Below are 12,787 nucleotides of genomic sequence, written 5' to 3'. Positions count from 1 at the left end.
AGACTTTTTTTTGTATTTCACATTCTCATGTGCAGAATTTACATTATTCAATCGATCTATATTTTACACACTTATCTGTAAAATATACCCGTAATTTTGTAAGTTTTGCAAGCATGCATGCTTCAACGCAATTACAGTGTTAAAATATTATCCTGTTTAATTGTCCTGTTGTATCAATACTTTTGTCCGAACCATTGAGGTAAGAGATTTCTTTAAATTTATGTTTATTGTTTTATTTACATCTTCTCAATCCAAGACTTTTCTGTTTATGAGGAGCAAGCGAGATGTGAAAACGATGGTGTGAAAAAGTCTCAATGTTGCAATAATCACTACACTTCCGTAGTCCTCATTCAATAATATTGTTACCAATTTTAAACCGGATCTATTCAGTAAAACAGTTTAAACTCAACTATGAACAATAGAATTTTTTTTGAGAAATATTAAAGAATGCATAATAATATATATTAATCCATGGTTTGGAATTCATATGAATGGATTCCCCAGTCGCTCCCCTTTCTGCGTCTCTTCCCCTTCTCACCACCCCCCCCCCCCCCCAACAAAAAAATACTCAAATTCTCCCCCTCCCCCAAACACACATAACCACTCAATTTCTTTCAATATTGATTTTTGCCTTTTGTTAATATTATTATTCATTTCCCTTAGACGATACTCAAGATTATAAGAAATTCGCTAAATGCTATAGATATATGGTATGGTAACCAAGCCTCAAAGAATCAAACTTACTTAAGATATTTTGTGTCTCTGCTGTTGTTTGATAAATAAATTCAAGGCAGGATAATAATATTTTTTCGCTTTCCTAAAAAAATTAAATCATCAATTCAAGGAAGGAGAGTAATTGAGATATATGAATAAGAGATTTTCTGCCTGTAGAAAAAGCATCCAAGCGATTTAATTGAAGAGAACTCCAGATCAAAATATATGTTGTCTGAAGTCAACACAATGGTAGACCCTCTGCTGAAGACTGTCCATGATGCATCGTGAATTTATTTTTAAAAAAAGGTTAAATTAAAATTTTAGAATAACGGATTGGCAAGACAAGGCATATGCAACATTAGATCCCTTTCTGTTAAATTCAATATGAATGTTCATTTTAAGATTATCCAAATTCTTTTTTGTACCTTTTCTCTTCCTGTATTTCTTATTAAACATGTTGTGTTACACGTATACTCTTATTTATGATTATCCGAAATAGTTCATTCTTTAATATTATTAAGATGCAATCCTTTCCATACTATTACTTTAGCAAGACTATCGTTTTCTCCGAGAAATAAAATTGCTTGCTTGCAGAAAATTATCAATTCTGTGTATTTGATAACAGCAGTGTTCATTGTGCGCTTAAAACACAACGTCGGGTTGCTTCGACTACTAATTCTATGACGTTTTTTTTGTTTGGTTGTGGTCTCGTTTTACTTTTGTAGTCACGATCAAACTGCTTAAAAATGCAACAAAACGAGTGAATGACAAATCTGAAAAAAAAAACTCGTAAAGAGATGAACATAGAATTTCAAAGGGTGTTTCAATTGGTTTTGTAAACCCCCTTAGATTGCGAATGCATTGGATATTGGAATAAAAATCAATGCGAAACAGAGAAAATGTATCAAAACATCACATGCTTAATGGCCCGTTTCGTTTAGTTATTTTTCTGGAAATTTAATAATTAATAATTCTGAAAATTCAGAACAAAATTATTTTTTAGGAAAGTTACAAAAATAGATATCCCACATATAATGTACACCTAGCTATCCCACACATGCTATACACCATCCAGCAAAACTTGTCTTGCGGAATACGTCGCTAACTATTTCACCCAATGGCTGGCTAACATTGCAAACACTCATGTATACGTCGTCACCAGAATTAACCTCTACGACCGAAAATCCCGTTGATACTGCGTCACTTCCGTTGTTCCACAAGTACGTTTGTCCAACCACAACGTCATTGACAAAAAGAGAGAAACAAGCGTGGTTGTCAATGTTATTCATGGCTATAGTCCACGTAAAAGCGTATGCTCCTTTTAGCGGAACCTTGAAGACACCAGAATATATATCATATGCTTTGAACGCATTGGTAATCGCCGTTTCAAACATGATTCTCTCGCCTTTTGCAAGATCTCGCTGATCTCGAGATTTAACTGCGTAGAAAGATGGAATGGTTGTTTGTGGCCCTTAAAGGAAGAAAATTAAAATTGATAATAATTAAAATGATATTGCCTCAATATAACGATTAAATTGATTTTTGTTTAAAATGCATTTATTGACCTGATATTAAACTCTGCGTATTGTGGCCACCCTTTGTTGTTGTTCCAGACTCCGTTTGATTTTGACCCGTGTTATCCTTCGTACAAGACATGGTTGACAGTTGTTTCTCTAGTGCAGCAATCTGTCTGGACTGTTGGTCCATTATGCCTTGCTGTTTGGAGACGATATGCAACACATGATCCAACTTGCAATCCATAGTGTCGCATGATTCTGGAATAAGAAAACTTAGCACGGGACCAAAACAGAGAAGCAGACATAACAACACTACCATTGTTATTGTGTTCGTAATAGCGAAGATAAGAGAAAAATTGACTTAATCAGTCCTAACCTTGGCACGAAACTTTGGATATAAGATTCTACGTGTTTAAGATGATTATAGATAAGAAGCACTACAGTAACTATGTATGTTTTCTTCTATGAAATAAATCAGGAAAAAAAGAAGAAAAACCATCAATGAATATTATAATATCAATAGTACTTTGTATTTTGTTTGCTAACACTCGTTAAGACTTGCAATAATTCATTATATCAGTAAGAATTTTTCAATGGATGGACGAGTGCATTCACAATTTAGAAGGACATTCAAGAAAACACACTATGCTCTCCATTCTCCAGGTCATAAAAAGACGATGATAATGAAATACAATATTGATATAGAAACTACATGTTTTCAATTCGAATACCATTACAAGTATGTTCAGTCATGCGGTTCAATAGAACCTGTTTCTTATATTGTACTAGTAGTATGTTAAAGCCAGTTTAGGACGACACGCAGAGCTGGAAACACGTATAAAATTTGAATAATTTTCAGATTGATGAGTCCAACTTATAACTTCACATTTATATCTAATAGTGCATGTATCTGTTTATACATAAAAGCTGCCGCATGTCGTTGCTAGTCCCAAAATGAGTTTTAAAGGAGAAATACGTGTTTTCTTTCTAAAGTTCACTTCAATTAAGTGTTTTTAGAACACTGTAGAAAGTAACTTTCAACAACTGCGCCCTTAAACACTTACCAAGTTAAGCAAAAAAAAAAAAAAAAACCCCAAAAAACCAAAAAACGCATGCACTCTTCACAAGCAAGAAACATGGATTACTCATCCTTTTATTGTGTAAGATAAAAGAAAAACGATCACAGAAGACCCACAAGAAACAATTGTTGTTCTTGATGTATCTTAGATAAATTATGGATCATGATTCACTATTTTATTATTTGCTATATAGAGCTTAGTTTGACGCACACAAAGGAAATTAAAAATGTTTAAAAATGGCATGAAAGATAAACTTCTGTCAATCGCATATTTTTCTAGGAACATTTTTAAAGAATCCGATTGAAGAGTCTTGTAAAAAAAGTTTAACTTCCTTTAAATTGCCGTATATATTTTACTGTGTAGAAAAATAAATCCATGAATCGCATTTTATGATAAAAAAATATTTCATAAAGATTACATAAACATGAACGTGCAGAGAAATCTCAGTGTTTTTACGAAAAAGAATATAACTTTACTTACATCGCTTTCACAAACCAGAAAATTGATCTTTTGAAATATATATAAAAATACATCTACTCATATAGATTTAAAGGCTTTTATGTTTGAAAAAAAAGCTTTGTATAATCAATAATTCAGATGGAATTGACAAGGTTTGAAGAGTCCTCTTTTGCATTGATCGGACATTTCCTGCTGCTAAAAGATTAAATACCAAGCAAATCCCAATTAAAACAAACTTTCAATATGTATCTCGGGTTTCTTCAACTAGACCAGCATCAGTTATATTACCGCAAGTGTAATTAAAAAATAATCAATACATTTCAAATCTCTTTAATAAGTTCTAAAAAAATTTATTATATTGAAAATCAGTGAGATCTTTTAAAAAGTAGTTTTAAAAAAGCCTTCTAAACAAAAATTAGCATCACCAGACGAGGGAAATCGCGAAGAATTTTTATTGATCCAGAATTCATTTTTTTTTTCAGACATCAGGGAATATAACGAGATTCCCATTCAACATACAATGATATTGCATACACGTTAAAGGGGCATGATTACGATTTTAAACAAGGCTCGTGCCCTGCTTTTGTTTACATTAGTTTAATATACCGGAAAAAGTACTTTTTCAAGCTGATTTTTCCATCTTCTTATTCAATTCAAGCACGAACAAGAAATAATATTGATGCAAGCGTCAAATGGGCCGCAAAAGTATACTTGTTGTATCATTATTTGATTACATGAAAAATACACCACAAACAATAATGAGTTGGTTGTACTAATTTTAATGGTACATTTTAATATATTTTCAGCTACACGTTTTGAAGTTTAACCTTTTACTATTACAAAATGTATTATTAAGAAACGAGCTCGTTATTGTAAGCATTTCTAATGTTAATTGTATGATAATTGCTATAGTATGAAGTAAAGGAGAACACATTGATTTGTCCATTATTCTAATACAAATACAAAGTTCAAAATTCTCTTGGATATTATGTATTTCAAACCATTTTGATTTCTTTTGTTGCATTGTATTGAATTAAAACTTAATGCATTAGTTTATATGATTTCAAAGGACCACATAATAAAATAGAAAGGGGTTATTTTAAAAGTTCATGTAAGATCATCTCATCCGGAAGAATCTGCACAATTTAAGAATTATACTCCTATTTTATTAGACGTAGCACATAGAAATTCAAATATATCATCTATATAAAAGTTCGTGACATTCAGGTCTTTAGTATTTAAGGTCTTTAGTATGTCCCTTATACCGATACGTTGTTTTGAAACGAAAAAAAAAAATCCAAAATTTTCCGAATCGATTATAGTCTCGAAAAAAAAAACCGTACCAAACATTACAGTCTATCACCTACTTTACATTTACGAGTAAAACAAAAAAATGTGTATTATTTCTTAAAAGGCATCAGACATTTTTCTACATGCAAATTTCCTTTTAGTTCATAAAAAAGGCATACTATTAATTCTATTTTGAAAAAAAACTATCTCGCAGAAACGCAGTGACAATATCTAACTGTATATCAAACAAGTTTAGCTTTTTAAAAAAGCTTACCGTCTTTAGAGCAAACTCTTAACAGCAATAAGATATCAAAGATGATTTAATTTTTTTTTATATGAATGTTGTCTTCTTCTCCATGCAATAGGGTGCCGAACTTTTTTAAAAAAAATTTGTGCCTTTTAAGCGTACGTGCTTAGAATTGAAAATTATTTACAGCGTGTTATTTATTTGAAATCGACTGTAGCAGGTAAAAAGGGATCTTAGGAAGGGTTGTATCACTGTAGTAAAATCAAAGTTAATACAACTGCATTCAGTATCATTCAGTTTTACTGATATTAGTTTCACCGTTTCTAATATACAAACTTGTTCACTGATATTAGCCATACCTTATGAAATTGCTTTGGTATTTGTATAATCAAAACAAAGAGAATAGAACAAATTATTTCAAGAAATTTTACAGAATATTGCTTTTAACTAATTAACAGAAAAATGAATGCCTGAATTTCACTAAGAGCCATTTTTATTGTTTTTTCGTTTTCTCACTTTTTAAGATTTGAAATCTACAAAAATTGTTAAGTCGTACGTAAAAACGATCATCAGAAAATTATCTCCCTTGTGCCGAACAGTATATCAACCAATGAAATAATTGTAAATTTTCACATCATGTATTTTCTACCAATCAGAAAGGAGAGGAAGTGCATAATCCGGAGACTGTAAATTATTTCAACTCTTTATACCGTCTTCCAAGGAAGACGGTAATAACGGACCGTTATAAACAGATCTTAACGTTTACCACATTCATTATCGGTCTAAAACTGAAGTTTTCACTTAAACATTCAAAATGTAAACAAACGCTTTGTTAACATAGCAAACAATTGTAAGCTCCGTAGATTGCTTTTAACTCTACGCATGACACTTAAACTTATATTTTGGTTGCCTATTAAAATGGCCTCACTGAAGAATTGTAAACATTAAAATCGGGAAAATAATTATTGATCAAAATCGTGACCATGCCCCTTTAAACTTAATGACACCTGGGAATACATGTATAACGATTTCCCATTCAACATGCAATGATAGTGCATGCACGTTAAACTTAGTGCAATTCATTCCAAACAGAGTCTCTGCACGTTTTTTTTCTTCCAGTCCCTGGTATTCATCACACTTTATATGCACTGTTCGCTTATTTACTGTTATGTTAATTTTTCATCTTAAAGAACTTAGTTTCATATTGAATTGTGATCGTATCCCTTAGCTAGTTTTGGTAATTGAATTATAGTTCAAGTACCAGCTAGGACCTTGTTTGTCGATTTATTCAAAAGTTACATTATTTTAAAACTACCACCGGGGATTAAGTAGTAATAGATCTTTGATTTAATTATTCACAAGAGTATTATACACTAATTAACTATTGCGCTTACACGAGATTTTTATTTAGGCCTTTTCAAAAATGTAGTTTAATATGCATACGCATTGACAAAAACATTAAAAAACGTTAAAAGAAAAATAGACAAATATATTTTCCCAAGTTGGACATTTTGAAATTGGCATTGCTCAAGATGACTCAAGAAGGCTGAATGCCATTGATCTTATATGAACTCATGCACCACAGGACCACATTTGTGTACGTTAAAAATAATTACTTTAATTAACAAAATAAACCATTTTCCGGATCTGCATCAATTATTCATCATTTTTTTTACGATGTTCTTATCTTTGTTATCCATATTGTATAATCATAAAATGTCCATCTTCGGAATGTTCAAAATAAAGTGTTTTTATGTTTTCCTATCACTGCGGTCTATTTTTAACAATTTTATCAAAAATATAGCTAATACATAAAACTAACTACTGCACAATCCATTAATCTTTTTGTCAGTTCAAGAACATAAGGATCACCACAGAGAATTGTGAAAAAAGTGAAATAACAAAGAAATTAAATCGATTTCATTGCGCTTGCGCAAACCTTGATCAAGTAGTTTTGATGATAGATAGTTAAATAAGTCCCAAGTTAGAGTACATTAAATATCTATCTTCTAATTTTATTAAGATACAGTGTAACATTGAAGTAAACTTGCTTGAGATGATCAATTTTACAATGCTCTTACTTTTATTCGTGATTAATAACGTTGAGTCAGGAAGAAGACTCATTGGTTTTAATTTCAAATCTTTGAGTCCAACAGGACACAAGCAGTGCTTGAAAATGTGTATTGCTTATGCTGAATGTCTCTCGGTCAATTTCAGCAGAAATCGACTGTTGTGTGAGCTGAATTCTCAACATGAAACCGAAACTGATCAAGTCACGGTAAATACCAGCGAAACGGAGGATTTTATTTATATTCCTAGAATATCTTTCTCAAAGGTACGTTCCAAATGTTTTTAATTGCCTTGAATGAAATATATCTTAGACATGACTATATGTATAACTTTAAATTTCCCTTAAAAGATAACACGCTGTACAACAAACACAATGTTCCTGATGTTTTACAATTGAATTTTTCATTGTCAAGCATAAAAATTGATATGAAGCTATATTGAAAAGTTTTAGATACTACTCTGCCTTGTTCTTAAATGAAACTTTGATATTAAACTCTACCACACAGATTAACTTAGATAAAATATGTGCATTGTAAAACACTTTTGAGAAAAACGTTGCAAAGTTAGCTTATCAAAAAAGCACCCTGTTTAAAAATAAAGGTAGTTCTCAACTTATCAAAAAAATCATTTATATTGTAGATAAAATTACATGTATTTGTTCGTATTGGAAAATATAGACTAAACAAATCTTTTATCTATTGTGTATGTTATATGATGACTTTTGAAAGCATTGTATCCATGAATATTTGGTATTTCTTGTGTTTAATGAATTTAAATACACATTCCAAATCTTAAAGGGACATGATCACGATTAAAGATGAATTCTAAAAAAATTATTTATAAAATGGTTTACTTGTGATTTTGAATGTTGTTATGTAGACAAAGGTCAAGTCTTATATTTATTAAAATAATGTAAAATTCAGAAACTACCATTTCTTTGACAAAATAAACTAGTTAAATGTGTTCATTATTAATTTGATCAGCAACAGAAGGCAGGAATAGATTTAAACCTTCAGCAGTACAACAAATATATTAACAAAACAAGACTCAATTTTTGTTTAAGATACAAAGAACTCTTACCTTTGTAAAAAACCTCCAAATTGACCATTCTAGATACTTAAAATGACAAATAAATTTTGAAAAATTTGAGCTGAAATCGTGTCTAGGTCCCTTTCAAACATTTCTAGCATATCGATGTACAAGCAGAAATGTGTAACAACGTGACATGTCCAATAGGAAAGATGTGTGTACGACATTCACCGAACAAGACCTCTTGTGTGATTGCACGTGAGCTTGCAGACTTTTTATTTATTGTTACATAGCTCTCTCTCTCTCTCTCTCTCTCTCTCTCTCTCTCTCTCTCTCTCTAAATGCTGAATTATGAAATAAATAATAAATGAATAATGAAAAAAACTGTATATGAAGACAGGTCCTCGAAAGACACTGCATTTGCAGGAAAGAATTATTCGGCTTGGGACATTATTGTTTTTTAGAGTTACTGTTCTTATTCAACGGAAGTTCTAAATATAACTATTGATATCCCCAATAACAGGCTGTATCCAACCAATGCCACAACCGTACATCGGATCCAGCGCCGAGTTACAAGTAGATCTGTCCGCCTTTACTGGCAATAGAAAAGGGGGTAACGTTGGAGAAAACGTATACTTCACCTGTCCCCCAAGGACGGTTGTAATGGGTTCTCCCACTATAAAGTGTCTAGCAAATGGTCAGTGGGAAACCCGACCAAGATGCCAAGGTTCAAATAACTATACATGATATCACTGAAAAGTCTACCTTGTCAATTTAAAATTACCTAAAATGTAAATCAAACCTTTAGTTTATCTAATGAGTACAAAAATCAATAATTTTTAAAGGTGTGTTTTATTTTTTTTCCCATTGCTGTTGCATTTATGTAAAAGATGTTTGAGAATTAAACTGTCTTAATCGGAGCATATCAAATTGTAGTATGCCTCGAGGCGTCAGATCCTAGCGGGGCACGTTACTGGGGAACCAAAAGCGTGACCAGTACCGGGAAAACTTGTCAGAGCTGGAGCTCGCAGTCTCCGCACGGTCACAGCTACTCAGAATACACAGTAAGTTTGACTTGTAGATACACGTTTTCATGATACTTAGAATTAAGATATACCCATGTATAAAGGTAAGAGAAATTCTTTTAAAAGTAAGTTTTAAAAAACACTAGAAACTCTCAAATAAAACAAGATAAAATAAACACAGACAAGTTACATTAGTATAATGCCAAATCGTGTGATCAATGTGCAGAGAGACGACCAAATTTTAATGCTTTATTTAGACAGAATAATTAAGAAAATTCAAGTAAAAACATGCCTTGATTAAAAAACGGTCTCATTAACTTACTTCACTTTTTTTTCTTGGTGAGGGGAGGGGGTACACAAAAAAGTTAGTGCGGAATTTTCAAAAAAGCACACTTTAAAGTTTCCACCAAGCAAACACTCTTCAGTATTCTAGAAAAGAACCACTCTTTATCCATAAAAAGAAAAAAAGGATAAAAACAAAAAAAACCAAAAGAAGCAACTGAGTATCAGCCATCTGCCACAATTCAAAATAAAAAAAACTTTTAAAATTTCCATCTTTAATATTTCATCTTGTTATTTGGCAACAAAAATAAAAGATCAATGGTATTCATAATAACCGCTTTAATAATCGTGCGTGTATAATGTGGAGACAATTCTTATCATTTTCTTTTATAATATTTCCCAATCGATTTGTTAATTTTTGACGTTTTCATCGATTTGGACTGTAAATTTATTTCTTTATTTTCAGGGGAACTACTGTAGAAATAATAGAAACGACAACCCTAAGCCATGGTGTTACACGACCAACCCCAGCGTAAGATGGGAAAGCTGTGACATTCCGAATTGTTAATCAATCATCAGACAAAATCACAGAACATCGTACTAGTATCTTAATTCTCGCCATCCACTGAATCTTATCTGTTGAAGTATCATAAAGACACTTTACAGTGAATTTGAATAAAAAAAATTTAATATTAATTAAATATTGCTATTTTTAATGCCTCCTCAGAATTGAAATTCAAATACTGAGTTGCAAGCAAGATACATAGTTTAACATTATTAATTGGTAAACATAGAATGAGTTTTGTCATTATTTATATGTGTGTTTTAATGGTACATGTATAAGTTTCAACCAAATGTTTTTTGCTAGTTGATAATATTATTTTTGAACGCATTGAATCGGTTGATATAATAGAGAACACAATCCTGTTTCCTGTTATTCTAAGTTGATATATCAGTCATATTTTCATAAAAAGTATAAGTCATACAGCAAATTGTCTTCCCACAGATGTTTATCCAAAAATATAATTTTATTTTTAGATAAACATTTGTGGGAAGACAAAATGGTTTGTTGGTCTTCTTGACAAGTATGTGCATTATCTTAAAAACAGTCAAAAATGGGGGAGGGGAGGGGGAACAAGAACTTGAAACAACCTATGAACTGAAGAGGGCTGGATGGTCTTGGTCATGTTGAGGCTAATTTCTCCTCCTTTAGATAAAATCTTTGTATTTAAAATACAGGAAAAATATTCAAATTTTAAAATATGATAGTTTATGGCCAAAGATATTGTGTCAAAGCTTAAAGCGGTTCTGAAAGGTAAGTTGTTGACCTTAAGTTCCTTAAATACCATTAAACATATTTGCAGTTTTGTAATATAGGTTTAAAAATAAATCAAAATATTATATAATTTGAGTTTGTCTGGTGATGCTTTTTTTTTTAGCTGTGTGACATTACATCATATGAGTCTGGGTATTGGTGTACTTTATGTACTTTTTTGAGGACTTTGCAATTGATTATTATAACCTACTTATTTTGGGGTTTTTTTAACGAGTAACGCTACGTGTATCAACAGAATTGTCTTCATGTATAGGATTTGAGTCTGGCATCTATACTTTTCGCCAATAAACTACAAAACGCCTGCACCAGAGTAACTGCTTATACTCTTGGTAATTCAACACGTGAAAGATGATGGCCGTAAGTTATAATTAAATTTCATCTGATTAATAATTTTTGAAAAATAAATTAAAAACTTACTTCTATTTTCGATAAACAAGCCCGAAATAGCAAAAATCAGAGGGTGGTGGTGGACACGCTTTGGCGGATCCAAGTCAGGGATAGTCTCGATCAAAATATACTTGTAATGAAATAATAATTAATACTTACTTAAAGAATGAATATATTTACTAAGAACTTATTTAAGGTCTAAATAGAGATTTGACAAATGTTGGATAATGAGCTATTTTAGTTTTGATGGATAGACGCTTGCAAATCACGACCTCTGGTGAGAAACTTTCCAGACCGAGGTAACCAAGGACGCGGGTTGACAGGAGAAGTTAGTCTTGTATCACAGGCTGATAAATTGTAACGGCAATCTATAGTTTAAAAAAATTAATAAATAAAATGGATTAATTTGATACGACTTTAGTTGTGACGGAAATAGTTTTTCAGAACGCGTGCCGAGGAACGCGGTTAGACGTGAGCGTCATAGCAGACAAGGAGGGGCGAGTTGACTATTGGGCAGATACTTTATTTATATTTGACAACCCTGGTTTAGAATATGCAAATAAATATGCATACACTAGCGGTTTTTATTTTATTTCATACATTTTATAACACAACAGATTGGTAGTGACCCTTAAACATTAATTTGTAAACCATGAACATAGTTTATGTTGTCCGTCTGTATTTATAAATAATGTATGCATAAAACGGGGAATTTGAATGGGGAAGGCCATTTTTTTTCAGTATTTTATCTGAAATTATTTTAATTGTTATTAAGAACAAAATTTAGGAATAAGTCGCACTAAATACCGAATCACTGGTTTGAAATCAAATTAAAAAGTTTGCTATATTTTCCAGTTAGCCGCAACACATACATGGATAGATTATCTATTTTAGGTTCAATTTTTCATCCCTGACCGCTCCTCTAAATATCAAGGAATGCAGTTTTTTATTTTAATTTTAAAGAATATGTTAAAAGGAATTAAGAATAAATTTGGACACAGTATATACAAAAATGAACAAAAAATATAGTTTTCGTACCGTCCGTGATTTTTCTCAGAGTAGAAATTCTGATGAGCATCGAGGGACATTATTTTATACGGAAGACCCTAGCACAAGATTAGATGACTGCTAAAATCCAAGTCATTCTAAGACAAAGTACGGGGAATTCCTGTCGTTATATCTGTCTATTTTCGGTGAGGAAGTTCAGTTACGTCCTTTGGATTATCATAGTGGTTTATCATGCTTTTACAGAAGGTAGATAAATGGTTACATTCGATGTGTTATGCTTTTAAATTAATGTAACGCAATCGCATCTTCTTTTATTGATGAATATTAACATGGCTATCAGAATT

General features: G+C 31.6%; 2 protein-coding genes across 2 annotated transcripts; one reads left to right on the top strand and one right to left on the bottom strand.

The window, feature by feature from the left end:
- Nucleotides 1-582: 582 nt before the first annotated feature.
- Nucleotides 583-2,597, bottom strand: LOC128177534 (uncharacterized). The gene is made up of 2 exons (XM_052844265.1): nucleotides 2,280-2,597; nucleotides 583-2,185 (listed from the first exon to the last, which is right to left on the bottom strand). Exons 1-2 carry the CDS (start codon nucleotides 2,548-2,550, stop codon nucleotides 1,761-1,763), a joined length of 696 nt encoding a protein of 231 aa, XP_052700225.1. The 5' UTR covers nucleotides 2,551-2,597; the 3' UTR covers nucleotides 583-1,760.
- A 4,674-nt stretch (nucleotides 2,598-7,271) lies between these two features.
- On the top strand, nucleotides 7,272-11,032 carry LOC128175946 (prothrombin-like). Its single transcript, XM_052841870.1, has 5 exons — nucleotides 7,272-7,641; nucleotides 8,564-8,663; nucleotides 8,929-9,132; nucleotides 9,342-9,469; nucleotides 10,179-11,032. The coding sequence occupies exons 1-5, from the start codon at nucleotides 7,363-7,365 to the stop codon at nucleotides 10,278-10,280; spliced, it is 813 nt and encodes a 270-aa protein (XP_052697830.1). The 5' UTR covers nucleotides 7,272-7,362; the 3' UTR covers nucleotides 10,281-11,032.
- Nucleotides 11,033-12,787: the final 1,755 nt, after the last annotated feature.

The sequence above is a fragment of the Crassostrea angulata genome, chromosome 3 (genome assembly GCF_025612915.1).
Source record: "Crassostrea angulata isolate pt1a10 chromosome 3, ASM2561291v2, whole genome shotgun sequence".
NCBI classification, from domain to species: domain Eukaryota; kingdom Metazoa; phylum Mollusca; class Bivalvia; order Ostreida; family Ostreidae; genus Magallana; species Magallana angulata.
The sequence above is the reverse complement of the archived record's forward strand: the minus strand, read 5'-3'. Positions and strand labels throughout refer to the sequence as shown.

Coding starts and splice junctions, on each gene's coding strand:
- LOC128177534 (XM_052844265.1), bottom strand. CDS start 2,550: ATGGTAGTGTTGTTATGTCTGCTTCTCTGTTTTGGTCCCGTGCTAAGT. Junction 2,186..2,279: donor TACGCAGAGTTTAATATCAG/GTCAATAAATGC, acceptor TCTTCCTTTAAG/GGCCACAAACAACCATTCCA.
- LOC128175946 (XM_052841870.1), top strand. CDS start 7,363: ATGATCAATTTTACAATGCTCTTACTTTTATTCGTGATTAATAACGTT. Junction 7,642..8,563: donor CTAGAATATCTTTCTCAAAG/GTACGTTCCAAA, acceptor AAACATTTCTAG/CATATCGATGTACAAGCAGA. Junction 9,133..9,341: donor AACCCGACCAAGATGCCAAG/GTTCAAATAACT, acceptor ATCAAATTGTAG/TATGCCTCGAGGCGTCAGAT.